The following is a 23,922-nucleotide window of genomic DNA, read 5'->3' on the forward strand; positions in this document are numbered from 1 at the left end:
CTTATAGTTTAGGGGAAGGGAGCTGGTAATAATAGCTCACATTTTCTGAATGCTCACCAATTGTGCCAGCCACTAAGCTCTTTGCATTATCATTTCATGCTCATAGTAACGCTTGGATAGTTACTGTTATTTCCCGCCTTTACAGAAGAGGGATTTATGATTCTTGAAGAATAATTAACTTGTACAAGAAGGTTGTTACACATCTGGTAAATGGCAGATCTAGGAGTTAATTCAGATTCTGACACTAAAGTTAGCGTTTGTAACCATTATAACAAACTCATCCATAAACTGACCCCTTATTCTGGCTTAGAGGGATTTTCATTCTGAAAATGTATTGAAGCTTGATGAAACCTTGGGATTAAAGGTCCTGGGCCTTTTGGGACTGTCAGGTGTTTTTGTTTTTAATCATATTTAGTAGGAAACAAGGGGGAGGGCCTTAGGAGGAAAGGAAGGTCAAATTTCAAGTTTGGAATGATATGGAGTGGGCCTGATAATGCCCTTCTGATAAGTTTAAATTATCTAGGCAACATCAGGCAGCCATAGATGCTTTTTAAAATAGAAAAGTGACAATTAGATTCCTGTTTTAGAAAAATTATTTTGGGGCCTCAGTGGAAGACTGATTGAACTAGGGTAAAACTGGAAGCAGGGAAATCACTTCATTTCTTTTTTCTTTTTCTTTCTTTTTTTTTTTTTTTTTGACACAGAATCTCACTCTGTCGCCCAGGCTGGAGTGCAGTGGTAAATGATCTCGGTTCACCACAACCTCCCCATCATGGGTTCAAGTGATTCTTCTGCCTCAGCCTCCTGAGTAGCTGGGGTTACAGGCGTGCACCACTATGCCTGGCTAATTTTGTATTTTTAGTAGAGATAGGGTTTCTCCATGTTGGCCATGGTGGTCTTGAACTCCTGACCTAAGGTGATCGACCCACCTCGGCCTCCCAAAGTGCTAGGATTACAGGCATAAGCCACCACGCCCAGCCAGTCACTTCATTTCTTTTAGTACAAAAGAGGGGTAAATCCCCACATAATAATGATGAATTTGACACTTTTGCTTTGTGCTTTTTTTTTAAAGTGGTAATTTGCCTGATAAAATCAATTGGTTTTGTGTTTCTTTATTGTTTCCCATTGAGTATCCCTTGTCTGTACAGATTGAGTGTCCCTTATCTGAAATTTCAGATTTTCTAGAGTTTTGGAATATTTGTGCATACATAATGAGATATCTTGGGGATGGAACTCAAGTTTAAACACAAAATTTATTTGTTTTATATTCACCTTATACATATAGCCAGAAGGTAGTTTTATATAATATTTTTAACACTTTTGTGTATGCAACCAAGTTTTGACTGCTTTTTGACTGTGACTCATCACATGAGGTCAAGTGTGGAGTTTTCCACTTTGTGGTGTCATGTTGGTGCTCAAAAAGTTTCAGATCTTGGAGCATTTCAGATTTTCAGATTAGGGATACTCAACTTGTATTATAACAATAGCGATAACTACTATTTATTATGGCTTTTCTTTTTCAGTATCTATTTTATTGGTGACTGGGGTATTCAAATAGAAAGATGAGTCATCTCTAATTTCTACTTTCTTAGTTGGGGAAAGAATCTAACTTATTTAGTTTATTAAAATGTGAAAGAAATACTGAGGAACTTTTTAAAAAAAGATTGATATATTTTGATGGTTAAATGTTTATAAGTATTGATGGCCACTTATGTTACGTTATAATTTAAGGACTTCATGAGACCTGTGTTAAATCTGCAGATTAACCCTTCCTGGAAGAATTGTAGAAAATGGAAGCGAGCAAGGGTCCTATGATGCAGATAAAGGTATTGTCTTTGGAATTTTTGTTAGTTTATTTCTTGGGATTTTTCACATTATTTACATAATAATCTTTCAAGATACCATGGGGACCTTTCGATGTCTTTCAAATACAATCTGTTCCTATCACTCTTTCTTGTTTCTTAGTGTCCAGTGCCTGTTATTGATGTTTTTTACCCCCTGCCAAATCTTTTAAAGTATTTCACGATGTTCTTCAAAGTAAAGTTAACTACTCTGGTTCTGTTTCCCAGAGTACTTCACCTACATTTAGTAGACATTTAAAAGTAAAAATTAGAACATGTGAAATGATTGATCATAGAAAATGTAGATGACTTACGAGCTTATGAATGGAATCTTTCTGGTATAATTTTCAAACTTGAATGTTAATAACAGGTAGGTGAGAGGGAAACTATGCATGGGTGGCATTTAAAGGCTAATTGAATTTTCTCCTCATGATTGATAAGCCCTTCATTTCAGCTAGCCATGAACCCATTTATTTTTCCTTTATAGAAGCCACTGGCTTCCTTTGTCATCGGATTTAGAACAGCTTGTGTAACTCTTGTGTATTTTATTCAATGAATATTGACCTCAGTGAACTAGGCTAAGTGTAGGGTATAGGGGGTGGGTTAAATGACAGAGATCTAACCCATAATGCAGTGTAATTAATGTGTAATGAAGTATAGTGAAACTGCCTTCCTAGGTAGTAAACCAGTTTTTAGTTATGGGTAAGTTGCATATTGAAACAAAATTATTAAATTTTAAAAGTACACAGGAGTTAAGGAAGATTGTTTATGCAGAGATATTTGGGCTGAGTTGTATTTGATATGTTGGAATTCAGTTCAGTACACTGAAAGGGGCAAAATGTTTTAAAATGTAAAAGTACTAAATAATGTAGTCAGTTCCCAGCGAAGCCTAAATAAGATTGATAAACTCAGTCAAGGAAAGAAAAGAAGTACATAGAATTTGAGTCTGCCATAGACTTTAGGGATAGATCTCCTGACATGCCAGAAAACCTTATTAAGCCATAATTGTTGTATCTAAGATTCTGTGTATTTTTAAAACTGTTGCCATTCTCCATTGGATTAGGTATTCTGATTTTTTCCTCCTTTTCCAGAAGTCTAATTAGTAACTCCTGGTTAAATTCTAAGCTATTACATTCTTAGGCCATTGATTTTTAGAAGTTTTAACTTGGATTTTTAATATTACCAGCAGGTGAAGGTCATACTATATAAGACTAAAGTATTCTGTAGCTTTAACAGATTAATAATTTTTTTTTTTTTGAGACAGAATCTTGCTCTGTTGCCCAGGCTGGAGTGCGGTGGCTCGATCTTGGCTCACAGCAACCTCTTCCTCCTGGGTTCAAGCGATTCTCCTGCCTCAGCCTCCCGAGTAGCTGGGACTACAGGTGCACGTGCCACCACTCCCAGCTAATTTTTGTATTTTTTAGTAGAGATGGGGTTTCACCATGTTGGCCAGGATGGTGTCGATCTCTTGACCTCGTGATCCGCCTGCCTCGGCCTCCTGAAGTGCTGGGATTACAGGTGTGAGCCACCGTACCCAGCCAGATTAATAATTTTTTATAGAAATGACAGCTTCTGAGAAATCCTTGTTAAGAACCTTTTTCTGTCTTGACTTGTATTCACCAAATCTATGAGGGCATAGTTTTAGAGCTCTGTAAAATAGAATTATGTTTTACCAAGACATGTATTTCTCAGATATATTTGTGAAGTCTTTGACTATTTTATTTATTTTTTTCTTTTAATTAAAAAGATTTTATTATTATTTTCTGTAGAGATGGGGTCTTGCTATGTTGCCCAAGCTGGTCTTGAACTCCTGGGCTAAAATGATCCTCCTGCCTCAGACTGCCAGAGTATTGGGATTACTGGTGTGAGCTATTGTGCCCAGCTTTTTAAATATTTTAATCTAAGCATAAAACGAATTTATCTTTAAGGAATTTTTACCATTCGCCTGCCCAAAGAAACCCCTGGCCAGCATTTTGAGGGGCTGAACATGTTAACTGCTCTTCTGGCACCAAGAAAATCCAGGACAGCAAAACCACTTGTGGAAGAAATAGGTATGTTTATTGCAGTTGGGAGGAAATTAAGATAAATAGAAATACTTGGAATGCTGTGTATTTGTAGGGGAAATGGGATATAGTGAATAGGAAATTGAAGAAAATACTTCAGGTATGAGGTGGTCATGTGAAAACATGAAAATAGCTTCTTTGGTGATATAATTAAGATGTTAAAAATCCTATTGAACCAGATCGCTCACATTTTTGGACCAATTGAAACAGCATTTTGTGGTTGGCAAAATATTAGCATCTTGAGCTAAGATCAGAAGTATACAGTTCAGTGAGTTATATAAAACAGGGGTCCCCAACCCTCAGGTTGCAGACCAGTACTGATCCATGGCCCGTTAGGAACCTGGCTGCACAACAGAAGGTGAGCGGAGGGCCAGGAGTATTACTGCCTGAGCTCTGGCTCTTGTCAGATCAGATTAGATTCTCATAGGAGCATGAACTTACTGTGAACTGTGCCTGCAAAGGGTCTAGGTTGTGTGCTCCCTATGAGAATCTAAAGCCTGATGATCTGAGGTGGAACAGTTTCATCCCCCAAAACTGTTTACCTCTGTGATCTGTGGAAAAGTTGTCTTCCACAAATCCAGTCTCTGGTGCCAAAAAGTTTGGGAGCCACCGATGTAAAGTAAACACCACCTCTGTCAAGAAATGGAGCATTTCGAACACCTGAAGAATACCATCCTGTATTCTTCCATTAATTTGCCCTCTCTCCAGGGTAACCACTATCCTCTGTTTTGGCTGTTTTTGCGTTGCATATATAGGTCATACAGTATGTGTTCTTTTTGTCTGGCTGCTTTCACTTAACATTATTTTTGTGAGATTTATTCATATTCTAGCTGAGATTCGTTTGCTTTCATTGCTATGTAATATTCCGTTGTATGAATATACCACATTTTTGGTTGTTTTTTTTTTTTTTTTGCTCTCACGAATAGCGGAGGTATGAATATTCTTTTGGTACATTTGGTACATGTCTTTTGGTGCATCTATGTGGGCATTTTTTCCTATACTTTTTCTTCCCCTAAATGTACTTAAATCCAATACTTAAAAAAAATTAAAATTTAACACATTCAGGTGCTTCTGAGATTCCTGAGGAGGTAGTTGACGATGAAGAGTTTGATTGGGAAATTGAGCAGACACCCTATGAAGAGGTATCAGAAAGTGATTTGAATCCGCAGTGCCACTATGGATTTGGAAACTTACGATCAGGAGTGTTGCAGCGGTTACAGGTATGTTGTCTTTCTGAAAGATCTTGATCTGTAGGGTTTTTCCATTTGGATATTTTAATTTCAGTTATACTTACACTTGGTAGTTTTTAAAAATAATATTACAGGAGGTGATTGTATTTAAAGCACTTAGCACAGCTAAAGTACATAGATGTTCATTCCCTTCCATTTCATTGGCTGTTCTGCCTAACGGTACTGCTCTTACAGACACCCCGTGGCTTTCTTTTTTCTCCCCTTTATTCAATATTCTAGACATGAAGTTTCCCAAGTACAAAACAGGACTCTTCTCTCATATTTCCTGCAAAGCTTTATGTTTTATACTTCTGAAATATGAGATCATGTACTTACGGCATGATGTCTCTTCTTTTCTGTATATAAATGAAATAGAATGTTGCTGGTGAGAATGAGATTGTGTGTTTTGATGAAATTGTCTAATTCTTGGTGTATAGGAGGCACCATTGTCTATTCTTTTTTTATGAGACGGAGTCTTACCCTGTCGCCAAAGATGGAGTGCAGTGCAGTGGCACGATCTCGGCTGATGGCAGCCTCTGCCTCTAGGGTTCAAGCAATTCTTCTGCCTTAGCCTCCTGAGTAGCTGGGATTACAGGTGCCCACCACCACACCTGGCTAGTTTTTTGTATTTTTAGCAGAGATGGGGTTTTACCATGTTGGCCAGGATGGTCTCAAACTCAAGTGATTTGCCTGTCTTGGCCTCCCAAAGTTCTGGGATTACAGGCATGAGCCATTGTGACCAGCCCATTGTTTATTTATTCTTTTTTTTTTTTTTTTTTAAGACAGAGTCTCACTTTGCTGGAGTGCAGTGGCATGATCTTGGCTCACTGCAACCTTTGCCTCCCGGGTCCAGGCGATTCTCCTGCCTCAGCCTCCCAGGTAGCTGGGATTACAGGTGCCCATCACCACGCCTGGCTAATTTTTCTATTTTTAGTAGAGACGGAGTTTTGCCATGTTGGCCAAATTAGCCGGATGTGGTGGTGCGTGTAATCCCAGCAGTTTGGGAGGCCGAGGCGGGCAGATCATGAGATCAGATCGCGACCATCCTGGCTAACATGGTGAAACCCCGTCTCTACTAAAAATACAAAAAATTAGCCAGGCATAGTGGCATCCACCTGTAGTCCCAGCTACTCGGGAGGCTGAGGCAGGAGAATCCCTTGAACCCGGGAAGCGGAGGTTGCAGTGAGCTGAGATCGTGCCACTGCACTCCAGCCTGGGCAACAGAGTGAGACTCTGTCTCAAAAAACGGACAAAACAAAACAAAACTTGTTTAGAATGTGGTTTATTATCTTAAGACATATCTGAATTTACCAAGGAGAGGGAAAAGACCTAGGTTCTGGTCCCGCTCCTACCTCTGTTTAGATTTGGGATACTAGGCCAGTTATTTGACCACAAGTAAGTTTTGTCTCCTCTTTGGAAAGTGGGGATAAATTTGCCCACCTGCTTTATAAGGCTGTCTTGAAAATTTAAAAAGATAATGCATATGAAAACTCTTTGGAAAGTGTAGAATGCTGTAAAGACTCCTGCCTTTGAAAAATATAAAATGCTTTCAAAATTCCTTAAAGGGAACAAAATTGAGATTTACTTAGGAGCAAATAATGCTGGTGAAATAGCCTTCCTTCTAAAAACTTAGTTGTGAGTTGCCCATATTCTCTGCTTGATCACAATCGCTGGGGATCTCAGAGGTAATTAGAATAGAGTCAGTTTTGTCTGTAGCAGGAACTACAGTGAATGGCCCTCAGTTGTTGGCCAAGAGATAGTTTGTGGTCAGGCTATTTTGGGCTTGCCAATCTAACGCCATACATGAATGATAATAAATGTCACACAGGCTAAGTACGGATTTTACATTTAGATTACAAGTGCTTCTTGAGGCCAGGGATTTGTTACTTAATTGTTGCTGCTGTTTACGGAAAATCCTTTTGAAAGATTTCTGACAGGTTGCTGAGATGTTGTAGGAATGCCATAATATGAGCCTAGAATGAGTCCCTTTTAGGTCAGAAATTCTTGGATCTTGAAAATGTTCACTTAATAATTTAGTGTTTTTTTTTTTTTTTAAGCCAGTATACTTTCTATCTTTTTGGATGTCTTAACTAATGTATCAAATACCTAGATATCCATTACTTAGGTTAAAAACATTAAACATTAACCAATATAGTTGACTCTTGTCTAATCCCTTTTTGTTTACATCCCTCCATTTCCCATCAGAAATAAACTACTGTGGCTGGGTGTGGTGGCTCACACCTGTAATTCCAGCACTTTGGGAGGCTGAGGCAGGCAGGTCAGGAGTTTGAGACCAGTCTAGCCAACATGGCAAAACCCTGTCTCTACTTAAAAATACAAAAATTAGCTGAGTGTGGTGGCACATGCCTGTAATCCCAGCCATTTCGGAGGCTGGCAGGAGAATCGCTTGAACCCAGGAGGCAGAGGTTGCAGGGAGCCGAGATTGCGCCACGGCGCTCCATCCAGTCTGGGTGACAGAGTGAGACTACATCTCAAAAAAATAAAAAAGGAAATGAACCACTGAATTTAATGTTTATTATTCTAAGCGTTTAAAATGGCTTAATTGTCTAAAATCATTAAACTCTTCTTCAAATTTTAATTGCATGAGCATTGCTTTTCTAAACAATTTGAATGCATATTCCCTAATGTAGGGGAAAAACAGCTGAGGATTTGGGAAAACTCTAAGGGTTTTATAACGTAAATAGTATACTACTTGTAGTACAGGTTTATAACCCCATATGTGCAATACTGGGATCACACAAAGTTCTGAAAGCTAAAAGTTAAAATATTTAATTTGGTGGCAAAACTTAACCTGAACCGATACAGGTTTATAAATCCCACTTAGTGTACATATTCAAAAATTTCCTGTAGAAGTAGTGTTTGGATATGGGCGCTGCCCCAGACATCTTAGAGGGTATTACATAAAGTATGGTGTGCGCACCATGTTACCTTTCTAAACTCTGAAAGAGTGAATCCTGAAGCTCACCTTGCTCCAGGGGATTTGGATAGCACTGTGCTGAGCACTTTGTGTGCAGCAACCAGACTTTTAGAAATCAAGTGTAAACCCAAGATTCCAAAAATTCAAATGTATCCTCTTGAAGATATTAAGGTAGATAGGTTTTATGAAATATTGCTGCAGAAATCTTGCATAATTGGTTAATTACTTGTAGAGTTCTTCTTTATTCACAGCTGCTGTTTATGGCAGCCATAACAAGTGATTCAAAACTGAGTGATCACGTAAGGTTAATAATATGACCCTATTTCTATGAGTAAAGCAGCTAGAAGAAACTGAAATGATGATCACAAATAAGAGATTTTAGAACATCTTTTCTAATTTAAAATGATTTTGAAAACTTACCATTTTCTCAAATAGTATTTTCTCACAAGTTTATTTTTTCTAGTTCTGCTTGTAGATGAAGAGATGTCCATACAGCTTCATTGACTACTCATACAAGTATTTTTACAGCTTTTTCCTCCCCCGTAGATGAAAAATGGCTTTTTTGTTTCTAAAAATAAAAGCAATACATATTTATTATAAAAATATAATACAAAGAAGAAAGTAAAAAGTTATTCATAATTTCAACACTCAGGGATCTTTTCTTCATTGAATAATTTAGCCCTTTACAGAGGTCTTTCATATTTTTTTGCCTCCAGCTTTTTAGACAGGATTTGCTTGTAAACATCTATATTTTATACTGATAATAAGAAAATAAAATATTTTTGCTGAAACAAATTCTCTTTGAACATTCCTCCCTCCAGTCCGCATACACAGAGATATATTCTTCCTACCCCCAGTCTTTTTTCCTTTCTGAAATTGCTGCCAGCCACCAGGGTGCCTTTGGAAAACTGCCCTAGCTGCTCAAAGTCAGGACTTCACAACAAGCTTCTGGCAGTGGTGGCTGCCAGCAGCAACAATCCTAGAGTCTCTGGGCGCCAACCCAGCAAGCTCCTGGGACTGCTGCTGCCAGCGCTGCAGGACGCCAGGCTTGCTGGCCCTGTCCTTCTTTTGGCTACACGGGGACCTGAGGCCATTGTTTCTGGGAGACCCACTAGCCAGATGTGTTCATTGTTCTTTATTTTCTTTCTGGATTGTCTCTGCCTAACCTATGCCTAAACTTCCATAAACTTAATTTAAATCCTACCTGACCTTTTCTTGGCAATGTCTATCTTTAAATAGCTCTGATAACTAGTGGCTATAGCAGTTGTTTGAAAGAAAAAGGAACCTTTTTTTTCCTGCTGTAGTTGAACACTTCTCATCCTCTTTCTTCCCTTTGATTGATTAATGCCTTCTACTTCTAAACCGCAAGCTACCTTTGCTTTTAGTTTGTTTCTGTTTCTTTTTTTAGAGTCCAGCTTGAACAGGGCTGCTGCATGTGACTGTGCATAGAACAATCCTGGGTGGGGCTTGCACTGCTCTGAACACTCATGTTCTGCTGTGCACATGTTGCATGACTATAGTGGAGGCCCTGAATCTGGAGGCCAGGGGGAGGAGGAGAGAGAAAAAAGAGCTGCTTTTTTTTTTTCTTGAGACGGAGTCTTGCTTTGTTGCCCAGGCTGGAGTGCAGTGGTGTGATCTTGGCTCACTGCAAGCTCTGCCTCCCGGGTTCACCCCATTCTCTTGCCTCAGCCTCCCAAGTAGCTGGGACTACAGGTGCCTGCCACCACAACCGGCTAATTTTTTGTATTTTTAGTAGAGACGGGGTTTCACCGTGTTAGCCAGGATGGTCTTGATCTCCTGACCTCATGATCTGCCTGCCTCGGCCTCCCAAAGTGCTGGGATTACAGGCATGAGCCACCATGCCCGGCCAAGAGCTGCTTTCTTATTGGTCAGTTCTCCTTCCCATGAGAGTAGAGACCTGGCCTGTGTGTTTATTACTGGATTTCCACTTTGACACCCAGAACAGTTTCTACTCCATAGCAGGCCCTCTAGCACTATTTGCAGAATAGATGATTTAATATTGGACACCAGGCACAGTGATGGGGATACAGTGAAGAAGATGATAGATGAGATCTCTACCCTCAGAGAACATTCTAGTGAGGAGATGGACAGTAATTATGTAAACACATAACAAGTAAACAGGATAATGACAGATAGTTACAGGTAAAGGGAAAGGATGGGGTGAGGTGAAAGACTGGGGGTATTACTTTGGCTAGGATGCCCAGAGAAGACTCCTTTGAGAAGGTGACATTTGCAGAGTTCTCAATGATGAGAAGGATACTGTAAGTGCAGAGGCTCAGGATTGGAATTGATTGACGTTATCTAGAAATGGAAAGAACAGTGAGTGGCTTGAGCGTATTTGAGCCAGAAGAGGATGGTGAACATGGGGTTGAAGAACAACGAGATGGGCTAGATTGTGCAGAGCTGTGCTCACAATCTGGGGCTACTCTCAGCGCAGTTAGAGTTTTTAAATTTCTGGGGTTATGTCAGTCCATTTACCCTCTGAAATGTAGAGTTATCTACAGAGACTCACAGGTTATACCCCATTTATGACTTTATTTCTGGTCAAGGTGAAATAATGAAGCAGAACATGTAAGTCTGTGTTTTAAAATTGCTATTAGCAAGTGAGGAAGTGGAGGGGAGGCTTTGTACTCAGTAGGGAGTTTGCCAGTGGGTAACAGGGAGCAGCAGTGGAAGAGGGAGACAGAGAGAAAGGAGACTGACATTATTGAATGTATTGAGGCCTCTGCTTGTTCCTTACTTGTATTATCTCATTTAATCCTCACAACAGCCTGTAGTACAGAAAACTGTCCCCTTCCCCAAAAAAATGTCCTTGTGCTTCTCCCCAGAATATGTTACATTATGTTGCAAAAGGTATTTTGCAGATTTGGTTATGTGGAAGATGTTGAGATGGGGAGAGTATCCTGGATACTCTGTCTCAAAAAAAAAAAAAAAAAGAAGCTGATGGAGGAATGGTATTATGATGTGGGGCTGCAAACCAAGGAATGAGGACAGCTTCTAAGATGGAATGGACAAACAGTCTCTCCTAGAACCTCTAGAAAGGAGTGCAGCCCTTGATTTTAGCTCAGGGAGACTGATTTTGGCCTTCTGACTTCCAGAAATGTAAGATAATAAATGTGCATTGTGTTAAGCCCAAGTTTGTGCAAGTTTGTTATAGCACAGGAAGCAAAGAGGAAACTAATACCTAGTGCTGTGATAGAGATGTTACTGGACTTGACAGTAAGAAAGCTGAGGTTCAGAGAGTCTGCATGATTACACTGGAACTGAGATGTAGATCCAGAACTTTTTTGAGCACCAGCATGACACTCAAAGGAAAATACTACATAATAGTATTTCAATAGGATATAGTATAATATATTCTAATTCTCCAAAAAGTAAATTGCAAAGGAACTTTTGGAATGTAAATTTTTCTAAGTTTGGAGACAGCCAGTAATCTGGTTTTTGCCCAGAATGTTTGTACTTGACAACATTAAGATGTTCTGGATGTTCCAGTGACGACTTCTTCTTTTATTTTTTTTGAGACGGAGTCTTGCTCTATTGCCCAAGCTGGAGTGCAGTGGCACGATCTCATCTCACTGCAACCTCCACCTTCTGGGTTCAAAGAATTCTCCTGCCTCAGCCTCCTGAGTAGCTGGGATTACAGGTGCACGCCACCACACCTGGCTAATTTTTGTGTTTTTTAGTAGAGATGGGGTTTCGCCATGTTGGCCAGACTGGTCTTGAACTCCTGACCTCAGGTAATCTGCCCGCCTTGGCCTCCCAAAGTGCTGGGATTACAGGCATGAGCCACTGGGCCCAGCCTGTTCCAGTGACTTCTAAAAAGGTCTCTGGACCCTCTTTATTATATTAGTATGTGCTTAGATGAAATATTATTGATACTGCTTAAGCTAAACGGATTGTGATAGGGATGAGTGAATTTTAAAATTATTATATGGAAATTTTGATTCTTTGGAGAGGCTCTATCCTATCTCTAACTGATTCAGCATTGCTTACGTTTGTTGCAGTGGTTTTTGCATTACACCATCAACTTTTATACCTGCCTGTTAGGCACCAGCCTATAAGTCTGTTTGTAAATGTCTTAACAGTTTGCTTTCTCAACTCTCTAAGTTATTTCCCTTGATTTCTTTTCAGCTAATATTCTTTAAGCATCTTCTAGTTTCTGTACTTCTCACTTGTGGTTGGTAGCATGAGTAGTGAGACAGAAGAAAGAAAAAAAGACATAGTTTTAGGAGTATTTCACATTGTATAAGGTTTCTTTGCTTCGCAATTCTGATGAAAAGAATAAAGACCATATGGCATCCTAGGCAGTTTTCCTAATGTCCGTTTATTCTGTAGGATTTGGCTTGGGAAACATGTTCCGTATCAGTATGTATGCATCTAGGCAAAGGCAATGACAGGAAAACTGATTCTTAGGATTCGACTTTTACATTTTTCAATGGAAAGTCATATACTGTGCATCAAAATTGCCCATAAAAATTCTATCGATCTATCTATCTATCTATCTATCTATCTGTCTATCTATCTATCTATCTAATCTATCTAATCTAATCTATCTATCTATCTATCTCTGATAGAGCCTGGCTCTGTCGCCCAGGCTGGAGTGCAGTGGCTTGATCTTGGCTCACTGCAGCCTCCATCTCCTGGGCTCAAGCCATCCCCCCACCTCAGCCTCCCGAGTAGCTGGGACTACAAGCGTGAGCCACCACGCCTGGCTAATTTTTGTATTTTTTGTAGAGATGGGGTTTCTCCATGTTGCCCAGGATGGTTCGAACTCCTGGGCTCAAACAGTCTGCCCATCTTGGCCTCCCAAAGTGCTGGGATTACAGGAGTGAGCCACCACACCCAGCTTGTATGTAGTCTTTTACAGGATCTGAAATCTGAAATGGTCCAAAATCCAAAACTTTTTGAGCACAAACATGGCACTCAAAGGAAATACTCTTTGGAGCATTTCGCATTTGGGATTATTGGAATAGGGCTGCTTAACTGGTATAATGCAAGTATTCCAAAATTTAGAAATATTCAAGATCCAAAACACTCTGTTCCCAAGCATTTCATATAAGGGATATTCAATCTGTATGGTAATGCTTCTTTAGACCAGCTGAGCTAGACTATAGGAAAAAAGAAGAGACTGTGTAGATGTCTGAAAATCAGCCACTCTACGTTTAATAACTTTCCAATCTCTAGGTGTAAATGGGGAAATGGATGTTGAGTTAAATGTTCCTGCCTACTTGTAGGGGTTTATTCCATTCTGTTTTTTATGTTAAACTTTTATAGCCTTAATATCTGTCAGTCAGCTTGTTTGTTGTAAGGATTAAATGTGATAATTTATGAGAAGGATCTCACAGGCCCTACCAAGTAGTAGGTGCTTAAATATTTATTGGATTTGAATCTAAATGTCACAGATGATGTCATGGTTTACTGATCAGTTAGGTTATTCCTGTTCTTTGGCATTTTGTACAAAATTTGAGTTTTAAATGCTAAAAATAGGAGATAGCAATTATTCTTTCTTTTCTGGGTGTCCTCAGGATGAATTGAGTGATGTTATTGATGTTAAGGATCCAGATTTCACCTCTGCAGCTGAACGAAGACAGAAGCGCCTAGCCGCTGAGCTGGCCAAGTTTGATCCTGATCATTATCTGTGAGTAATGGGATTTTTGAGGATTAAATAATTTACTTGACATTTATTTTAAAATTTTTGAGTGTCTTTTAAACTCTGCTAGGGATGTGCATTTTGGATTCCAGAAATTATTGATGACTGAAGACCTTAATGGACATTTGAATTAACCTACAACGGTTGTACCTCTGTAATCTTTGTAAGATGTTGCCTCTTATATCTCAAGTTGTTCATCTTAGCAACAGAGAACTCTTCTAACATACTTTTTAGTTTTTTTCTCGCCAGGCTTAAAAATGTAATAATTCATGAGACTATTACACTCCTTTTACGTAGACTTTTGGATGTGATTAATGGTATGCATAAATGAAAATATGTTTCAGTTTCTTTAAGAATTTAAATGTACCTGTACCACATTTCTTGGCTGATCCCAGGATCTTCCTAATACTTTCATCCACTAGTCCTTGTAATCAGTGATATGTTTCCAATGAACAAATAATTATTCTTTGTGGTAGAGAATAAATAGAATCTCATTTGAAGTTTTGCTGTATTTCCCACTGGCATTAATTGTGTTTTTGGCTATAATGTATCTCCATCAGGCTTAAATTTGCATAAAGAACTTATCTAATTAACAGATAGGTACATGATGACTTGAGAGATTGTGATACCTCCCACTGGCCAGGATAGCAGCATTTCTTCCAAGGATTGTCACTTGACCTCTCTTGGACATGTGGCTCTACTAGGATGCATGGAGAATGAGGGGGTTTTATGTTGATGTAGACCTTAATTATTAATTCTGGGTCAAGATTTTCTAAACTGTTAAATATATAGCTATAATCATCATATCTCCTTATATTGGTATAGTACCTGCAGGTTATAAAGTGCACTCATGTGATTATTCAGTTTTCACAACAGATGAGGAGAGGAGTTTAAGGGACTTGCTCAAGGTCACACTACTACTAAGTGGCTTGGCCAAGACTTGAAAAGAGTCTCTCCATTTGTCATTTTGTATATCCTTTTCATGTACACTATTTCAGTTTAACTGCTGTAGCTCTTGTGATTAACATTCTATCTCCTGTGACACAGTAGGATACTAATTGGAATGGCAGGGATATATCTTGTGATGTGCAAATGGAATGAGTGATGTGTAATGATAAATGGTTGAACTGTTCAACATTCTAAGGGAAACTGGGTAAGAGCAGGGTATGTTACATTTTGGAGGACATCTGAGAGATTCAACTCCATTTACATTGCTGTTTCTAATTACCTTTATCTCTCCAATTGTGGTTTTAAAGGTCCACTGAAGAGTAATTTGAAGAAACCCATTTAAAATCATGCTGAATATTTAAAGTGGAAATTTCATTGTCAGCAAATTTCTAAGGCTAGCATAAAAACAGAATAAGCTTTACAAGACTGAAATTTCAAGTGGGAGGGAGCTTAATTAGAAGAACTGCCTATCTCTTCTCTTCTAAAACTAGAAGAATAAGTATGGCCTGAGAGAATTAGGAAATTGGAATTTATAGTTAGCAATGTGATATTATAAGCAGCCCTTATTTTTCTCCATCTTCTGTGTGTCTTTATCCAGAAGCTCATTTTCTTTAATACTATGCATGAAATATTCTTTCCACTTCTCAAAGAACAGTTCTTACAGGAATGGTTTAAATTTAGTTATGGGCTAAGTGAGGAGAGTGGGAGTCATGAGGTAAAGATTCTTTGTGACTTTTCTGATAGCAGTAAGACTTTGGCTCAGTGTAATTTTTGTGTTACTTACTACTCACTATTTATATTAGCTGACTGACTCACCCGAATGTATTAATATTAAATGAAATGCAACTAAAATTCTTTTAAATTTTTATTTAAAAATTCTTTTTTTTTAGCTCAGTGCTTTTTTTTCTTGTTGTTAGTGGTTAAAACAGCAGAGAAAAAAAGGCTCACTTTAAATTACTATCTACCATGCAGATAATACATTGTAATATACACATGTAATACATAATGTATATAATATTAGCATAATATTACCTGACTCACCCAAATGTATTAATATTAAATGAAATGCACCTAAAATTCTTTTAAATTTTTAATTAAAATTTTTTTTAGCTCAGTGCTTTTTTTGTTGTTGTTGTTAGTGGTTAAAAGAGTGGAGAAAAAAAAGGCTCACTTTAAATTACTATCACCATGCAGATAATACATTGTAATATACACATGTAATACATAATGTATATAATATTAGCATAATCAATAATGTATATAATATTAGCATAATATTACCTATTTGTAAGTTGTTTGACTTGTCTTTACAAGTCATAGTGTTTCCTCATGTTGTCAGGATTTGGGGGGCTTTAGGAAAACGAATTTTAATTTCAGCCTAAGCAGAACACAGTGAAGTCAGTTGATTGTAAAGAAAAATTTATACATTTCAAAGGCACATATATGATTTTAGATTGTTATTTAAAAGTCTTTTATTGTAAAATCTGGATGTTATTTTGGTATAATCTGTTTTTTTTTTTTTTTTTGGCATGTTTTGCAGCCCACTATAGTGCTAGGCATATAATAGATGATCCATAAATGTTTATTGTTTTTTATTCATTTCTTATTTGTAATTCCTTTGGGGTATTATTTTTACACTAAAATATGTTGACAGCATCTTGAAGCATTTCTTATATTATAGCCAAGTATTATTATTGCTTATTATTATAGCCAAGTATTCATATTTCTCTTGCTGAGAGTGTTTGGTTTTCTTCTTCCCAAATGGTTTTTTAATTGTTGGCATACATTTTACATTAACCAGTTCATAAAATCTTGCCTGTTTCTTTGGGAGAAAACACAAGAATTTAGTCAGTATTCTGAACATCTGTGAGATAAGAAAAGGGACAAAAATGATCTTATACCATTTGTTGTACCATTTTAAATTGTGATAATTTTTCATTACTCTAAACTTGTGAAAAAAGATGGTATATTAATTAAGTTCTTGGGTTTATTGAGTAGATATTAGGACAACAAATAGTAATTGGAAGGCTGGGAGCAAGATCACCTGCTTCTGAGGTGGCTCTCAATTCAAAACACAGAACTTGAGAAAAAGCATTAGAATACAATTTTATGTATCCCTTCTTTCATTTATGTATTTATTTGTTTAACAAATATTTGTCTGAATGAACTACATGCTAAGCAGTGTCAGATACCAAGGACACCGTGGTGCATATGGCAAGATCTCAAGCTCTGTGTTGTCCATGGGGCTTCCATTGTAGTGGAGGAAGTAGACACTATTTTTATTGTAATTAAGTGCTATGAAGAAGAAGCATATTAAAGGGGTTTTATTGTAATTAAGTGCTATGAAGAAGAAGCATATTGAAGAGAGGTGACTGGGCATCCCACTGACTTGGCTCCTCTGTTCAACATGTCCAAAATTGAACTCATCCTTTTACCTCTAAAGTCTTTGTGAATTTTCTAACTTGGTTGATGCCCCATTTTTCACTCTAGTCACCCAGGTTGGAAAGCGGGGATTCATCTTTGCCTTCTTTCTTATCCCACACATTCAATCAATCCTGAAGTTGTACCATTTATCTCTGTAGTATTTTTTTTTTTTTTCACTGCATCAATTTCTGGCCCTCATCTGTGTCTGGTTTAGTGCAGCACTCACTAACTGCCTAACTGGCATCCCTGCTTCTAGTCTGGACTTCTTCAGATCCATCAACCATGAACCATTAGTATGATGTCTTACGCGCTGAAAATGAAAATCTGCTTAACTCTGTCCTTGGTGCTTTCCTGCTTAAAGTACCTAACTGCTTTGTGTGTCATTGCAATTTCTTTGTAATCTGGACCCTGCCTACCTCTGTAGCTTCACTTTTGTCACTCCCTGCTCACGTTTTACACCGCAGCAATAATGAATGTTTGCATTTCCCCACCTGTACCACATGGCTTTTCTCTCTTTTTTTTTGAGACAGAGTCTTGCTCTGTTGGCCAGGCTGGAGTGCAGTGGTGTGATCTTGGCTCACCACAGCCTCTGCCTCCCGGGTTCAAGAGATTCTCCTGCCTCAGCCTCCTGAGTAGCTTAGATTACAGGTGTGCACCACCATGCCCAGCTAACTTGTGTGTTTTTAATAGAGACGGGGTTTCACTATGTAGGCCAGGCTGTCTCGAACTCCTGACCTCAAGTGATCCACCTGCCTCGGCCTCCCAAAGTGTTGGGATTACAGACGTGAGCCACCACGCCCAGCCCACACTGCTTCTCATGTATTTCCTTTTATCATGGTATCCCTTTGCCATTTATTTCCCCTGACCCCACATTGCCTGAATAGTGGTTGCTTATCTCTTCAGACTAGGCTCATTGTTTCTTCCATGCACTCGCCCTGTTAGACTGGCTTAGGAAGCCCACCTCAGTGCTCCCCTGTTACAGTTTGTCTTGTTTTTACCACATTGTTTTATAATGTTCTGTATTTGTATACATGGTTCTCATTAAATGGAGTCCTTAAGGGCAGAAGTGAGTTTTGCAGATCTTCATCTTCATCTTTCTGATGATGCACGTAGAGGGCATTCAGTGAATGCTTGTTCAATTAGTGACCTTAAAAGTCTTGAAAAAGGCCGGGCGTGGTGGCTCACGCCTGTAATCCCAGCACTTTGGGAGGCCGAGGCGGGTGGATCACGAGGTCAGGAGATCGAGACCATCCTGGCTAGCACGGTGAAACCCCATCTCTACTAAAAATACAAAAAAATTGGCCGGGCATGGTGGCGGGTGCCTGTAGTCCCTGCTACTCAGGAGGCTGAGGCAGGAGAATGACGTGAACCCAGGAGGTGGAGCTTGCAGTGAGCCGAGATTGCGCCACTGCACTCCAGCCTGGGCGACAGAGTGAGACTCTGTCTCGAAAAAAAAAAAAAAAAAAAAAAAAGGCTTGAAAAAAAATTGAGATCTCAAATGAAAAAACAGACAAACAAAACTTGAAAGTAATTTATTATGAAAAGTAAAACATTAGTCACCGTCAGCGCTTGTTCATGAAACTCTTAATTCATGGACAATGTCAAGCATAGACCACAGTTCAGATTACTAGGACTGTATTAGTGAAATTTTACTCAAAACGATCAAACGTTTTGGAGGTGTTTTTGGTGGGGAGGGGAATGGAGGTAGTAGAAATACCATGTTACCAAGCCAGTTTTCTTTTTCTCTTCATCATGGTCCCTTGGGGAGGAAAACAGCATCTTTTCAGATAGGCTCCTCTACTCTTGCCTTTGGTGTCCTCCATGCTGTGGTGTCCAAGGCCCTTTTCTCTCACTGTGCCAGTTCTTCCTGGGCAATTTTATCCTCTTCTTGGTTTAAATGCTTGTGACTCTCATATCACTGTCTTGAGCATCAGTCTTGTATGTCCACCTACCTATTGGATGGGTCTGTTTGCAAATCCTAAAAAAAGGCATGTCAAACTCAACCTATCCCAAGCAGGAGTTGTTATTTCTCACTCATGTCTGTTAGCTTCCCTCCTATGTCCCTGTCTCAGCGAAGGACACTGTTGTCCACTGAGTTGTGGAGACCAGAATTCTCAGTGTCATTTTTCACTCCTCGAGCTCTTCATTCCCTGCATCCTGAGGGTTCTGTCATCTACATATAGGTCAGATTCATCCACTTTGCTCCGTGTCCACTGCCACTCTCTTATTCTAGGCCACCATTATGTCTGCTTCTCTAGGTTTCTCCCTTTAAATCATTTTCCAGGCTGTAATAAGAGTGATGTTTCTAAACCATGCTAATGTCATTCCCCTATGTAAAAAGCTTTTAAGTGTTTAGTTGGTAGGGATAATCTTTGAGATTTTTTAAACATGGCCTACAAGGTGGTTGCCACTATATTATGTTCAGCTTCTTTCAACTTTTTTTCCCTTAAATGTGCGTTCTTGTTTTCTAGCCTTCGCCAACCAGTTTTTCATTACGGAATACTCTGTCCCACCCCTCTTCATCTGGTTAACTGTTCATTATCATTCAACTGTTGGTTTAGATATTATATCCTCCAGGGTCCTTGCCTGTCATTCTAATTTATTTTGCCCTAGAATCTTGTACTGCTGATATGTCATAGCATTTTGCTATATTGTAATTGCTTGACTCCCCCATGGGATTTTAAGTTGTGTGAGGGCCAGGACTGTCTGTGTCTTGTCAGCAATGCAACTCCAGTGCCTAACATGGATCATGGAACATGGCACAATGTCAGTACTTTCTGTTGAATGAATGACTTATTTAGCGTTTTAGCCATTTATTGTTATTGTTTATCCCTTTGAAATTCATTTCCTAGAAAAAAGCTCACGTTCTGATTTGTGGATGAGTTTATAGTAGAACTTCAGTTCAAAAGAGTTCCTTCACGTTAAGGAGAAAGAGATAGCTAATAAGAAAATAGGCTTAGCAGGATTAGTTTATGAAACAGCTATTTTGTCCTAGTCTCATATGTCTGTGCACCTGTTGGAAATTGTTATTGAGAATTCCTATTTCAAGATATTAGCTGTTCAGTTTTGTCTAATATGTACTTTATTTCCTCATATATAAAAATGGAATATTTGTGTTGGTTAAGAGCTTGGAGTCTGAAGTAAGAGTTCAGTATGTCTACATCCTAGCTACGGTTTTTACTTGTTCTCTGAACTTGGCCAAGATACAAAACTTTTCTGAGCCTCAGTTTCTACCTTTGTAAAATGAGGGTATTGATAGTACCTCATGCCTATAGTGATGGTGTGAGGATTCAAGGAAATAATGGATGCAAAGCTTTTAGTGCAGTGCCTGGAACATACAAAGAACTCCGTAAGTTGTCTGTGATCTTTCTAATTTTTAAATGATTTCAGTATCTCAGTTGAAAGGGAAGGCTGTGTAAAACTATCAGTTAGAAACTGATATAAGGTTATAGTTTACAACTATAAGGTTGTAAAACTACCAGTTAGAAAATTCAGTGTATCAAAGCAACCAATTCCTTGAGTTTCTAGTTAAGTAAAATATAAATAAAATTTTCCCCATGAGTTATACTTTGTTAATGTTTTTACCAAGAATACCAATTTCCAACTTTGAATGCAAGATAGAATCATTTCTGAATAAGTGTCCTCCAAGAGTGAGAGGTGTATTTTGAATGTGGCTGTTATTTTTCTAGTTAAAACAGGAATATAGAGTGCAGGAAAATTAGCTTTCTGTTCTCTACAAATGTTGCTTTTATCTTCTTCAGTAGTTTAAGGAACTTTAAAATTAGTATCTTAATAAAATAGATTGTATCTTGGTAGAAAATATGAGTGCACATACCAAAAATGGTGTGTGTGTGTGTGTGTGTGTGTGTGTGTGTGTGTGTGTGTGTGTGTGTGTGTGTGTGTGTGTGTGTGTGTGTGTGTGTGTGTGTATAGCCCCTTTTAGCCTCTTTGTGGAAATGTAGTATCCTGAATTTCCTACTCATCTGCTTGTTTTTCTTTGCTGGTTGAGTTCAAAAATGTTTTCCTTTATTGAAATTTTACTAAAGTCTGTGGTACTTGCATACCTAGCACAAGTGCCAGATTTCAGTCCAGTGTGTCTTCAGATTTGCTTCATTTCACATCATCGAATATGGGATGGGACTTCAGGGTAGGACCAGTCTTCTACGTACCTTCTATTTAAAGAGATCAGAGGTTGGACACAGTGGGTCAAGCCTGTAATCCCATCACACTTTGGGAGGCTGCGGTGGGAGGATCACTTGAGGCCGAGAGTTTAAGACCTGTCTGGGCAAGGAAGCAAGACCCCGTTTCTATAAAAAAATAGAAATTAGCCAGGCACAGTAGCATGTGCCTGTAGTCATAGCTACTTGAGAGGCTGAGACAGGATTGCTTGACCCCAGGAGTTTGAGGCTGCAGTGAGCTGTGATCATGTTACTACTGTACTCTAGCCTGAATGACAGAGTGAGACCCATCTCTTTTAAAAAAAGTTAAAAAAAAAAAAAGAGATCAGAAATGTTATATATCCCTTAGTCAGATACTTACTTTTGTTTTATGGTAAATAACTTATGTTTGTGGTTAGTGACTACAAAGAAAGTAAATGTAATGTTCAGTCTTTCCTTGAAATGTACTTTGAATTAAAAATCTGTATTTCTAGTACAAATATGAGTTAAGATAGAATGTTAAAAAGTAAAAGCCAGTGAAATCCTGTATAGTAAGTTCTTTCAATGTTTTTTCCTAGAGCTGACTTTTTTGAAGACGAGGCGATTGAACAGATTTTGAAGTATAATCCTTGGTGGACTGACAAATATTCAAAAATGACGGCCTTTTTGGAAAAGAGTCAGGAGCAAGAAAATCATGCTACATTAGGTAAGAAACTCAAATTCGGCTAATTTGTTTCATTTTAAAATCTCATGGTGTACCACGTTTACTGCCTTCCATATTATTAAGCATATAGTTGTAATTGCCTTATAATGTTAAAATATGAGTTTGAATTGCTAATTTTGGAAATGACTTCTTTGCCCCTGACTGGAAAATGCCGCTAAATAATTAGGCTTATTTGTGTTGGAAAATTCTTTTGAAGTATATTTTCCTTTAGACTCATTGGAGTTCTTTTACAATTAATTATTTTTTAAAACCTAAATTTAGGGATATTATCACACAGGACATTTGTAGTTTCTCAATAACCTGCTTAAGACGTATGAACATTCTTCTTTGGTAAGGACATCTGAGTATTAGTAAGGGGGGCGGGGGGAAGACCCAGGTGGGAAAAGACCTAGATGGACATGTTATTACCAGCTTCTCTAAGTGCAGTGTAGCATTGATATATTAAGACTATACATTAGAAATATAACATTTGCAGACAGATCAAGAAGAGAGCACCCATGTTTTCTGTCACACTGATTTGGCTTTTATTTACATATTAAAAATAAAATTTCAATGTTTAAATGGAAAGAATACACATATATGTACATTCTGAAGAGTATTAAATGGAATATAGACTCTTCCCACCCCAAGTTCTTCTTCCCAGAAGTAATCACTATTAGCAATTTTGGGGATATTTTAAAAATATATATTCCCACATCTAAACAGTTGCTTTAAGAAATGTCTACACATAGACTCACGTATACCCGGTTCGTACCTTGTTTTCAATTTGTAGTGTGTGTTGCACATCTTCCATATTAGTATGTAGAGATCTACCTGAAGCTTTTCATGATTACATAGTATCCTGTTGGATATTTTTTTCATGATTGATGGATATTTGGGCTGTTTACTACTGGTGGACATTTGGGTGACTTCCTGTTTTCTGCAGTTGCGAATAATATATATAGTGGCCTTCTTTGACCATTCATTCTGAAGTAGCTACAGGGTCTCTAATGCATCATAGTTTTTTATTTTCTGCATATCAATGCAATAGCCTGTTATCTGCTATTTTTTCAGTGTCTAGTATAGTGCCTGTTATATAAAGGTACTCAGTAAATATCTATAAATATTGTAATAAATGTTTTTATGGTTAAGTTTTATTAAAGTTTAGGTGAGTTCTACCAGATCAAAAAATTGCTGCTATAATATTTTAGAAAATAGAGGATTAACTTTATTGCATAACAGAAGCTCATTATAGTGACTCTTGTTATAGATTTATTGTCATTTTCAACAAATCCTGACTTTTATATTTGAGTTTAAGCAGCTTTCAGAAACTTCTCACATTATGTATATATAGACAAATTTTCAGGTATAGGATTGCTAACACAATATAGATAGTTAATTGTACGTGCTAGGTAGATCTGGTCATGAAGTTTGAACAAACTTAAATCATCAAGTGTATCAACTGGTTTGAGTCAGTTTCCCTAATTTTAGCACAATATTTTAATGAGGTGGTGTGGGAGAAAACTGATGGTTACATAGTTGAGTTTTCTGTCCACCAGGGTGAGCTAGTTGCCCTAAAAATCAAGAGAAGGCGTTCCCTTTGATTTAAATTCTAACTTGCTCTACTTTGATAAACTGTAGCTTGTTCTCAGTCCAGTTTTCTGTGTCAGCAATGCTCTTAGTCTTCTCTGTGTAATTTTAGCAGGAGATCAAGCCACTCAGTCCTTTTAACCACCTGCCCTCCTGACCCTGCATCTGACCTATGGCTGATAGCCAGGCTGGTGCATCAGGAACAGTCATAGTCTGCAAAGCCATTATGGTGATTCATTCTAAAAACCACCTTTAAAAATAGCAAGGACATGTGATATAAGGTAGAAGAACTTGAGCTTTGTGTCGAACAGAGTGTCTTTTCTAATAATACCAAGTATAAGATATAAACTAAATGTAG

General features: G+C 38.2%; 1 protein-coding gene across 1 annotated transcript in view; it reads left to right on the plus strand.

The window, feature by feature from the left end:
* The window catches only part of SHQ1 (SHQ1, H/ACA ribonucleoprotein assembly factor), a 105,640-nt gene that overhangs the window by 4,145 nt on the left and 77,573 nt on the right, over nucleotides 1–23,922 (plus strand). The window contains exons 2-6 of the mRNA XM_054479569.1: nucleotides 1,762–1,826; nucleotides 3,770–3,892; nucleotides 4,970–5,124; nucleotides 13,618–13,730; nucleotides 21,850–21,977. Of these exons, the coding sequence (XP_054335544.1) occupies nucleotides 1,762–1,826; nucleotides 3,770–3,892; nucleotides 4,970–5,124; nucleotides 13,618–13,730; nucleotides 21,850–21,977 (584 nt within the window). The remainder of the gene's footprint in view (nucleotides 1–1,761; nucleotides 1,827–3,769; nucleotides 3,893–4,969; nucleotides 5,125–13,617; nucleotides 13,731–21,849; nucleotides 21,978–23,922) is intronic.

Source organism: Pongo pygmaeus, chromosome 2, assembly GCF_028885625.2.
Source record: "Pongo pygmaeus isolate AG05252 chromosome 2, NHGRI_mPonPyg2-v2.0_pri, whole genome shotgun sequence".
NCBI classification, from domain to species: Eukaryota; Metazoa; Chordata; class Mammalia; order Primates; family Hominidae; genus Pongo; species Pongo pygmaeus.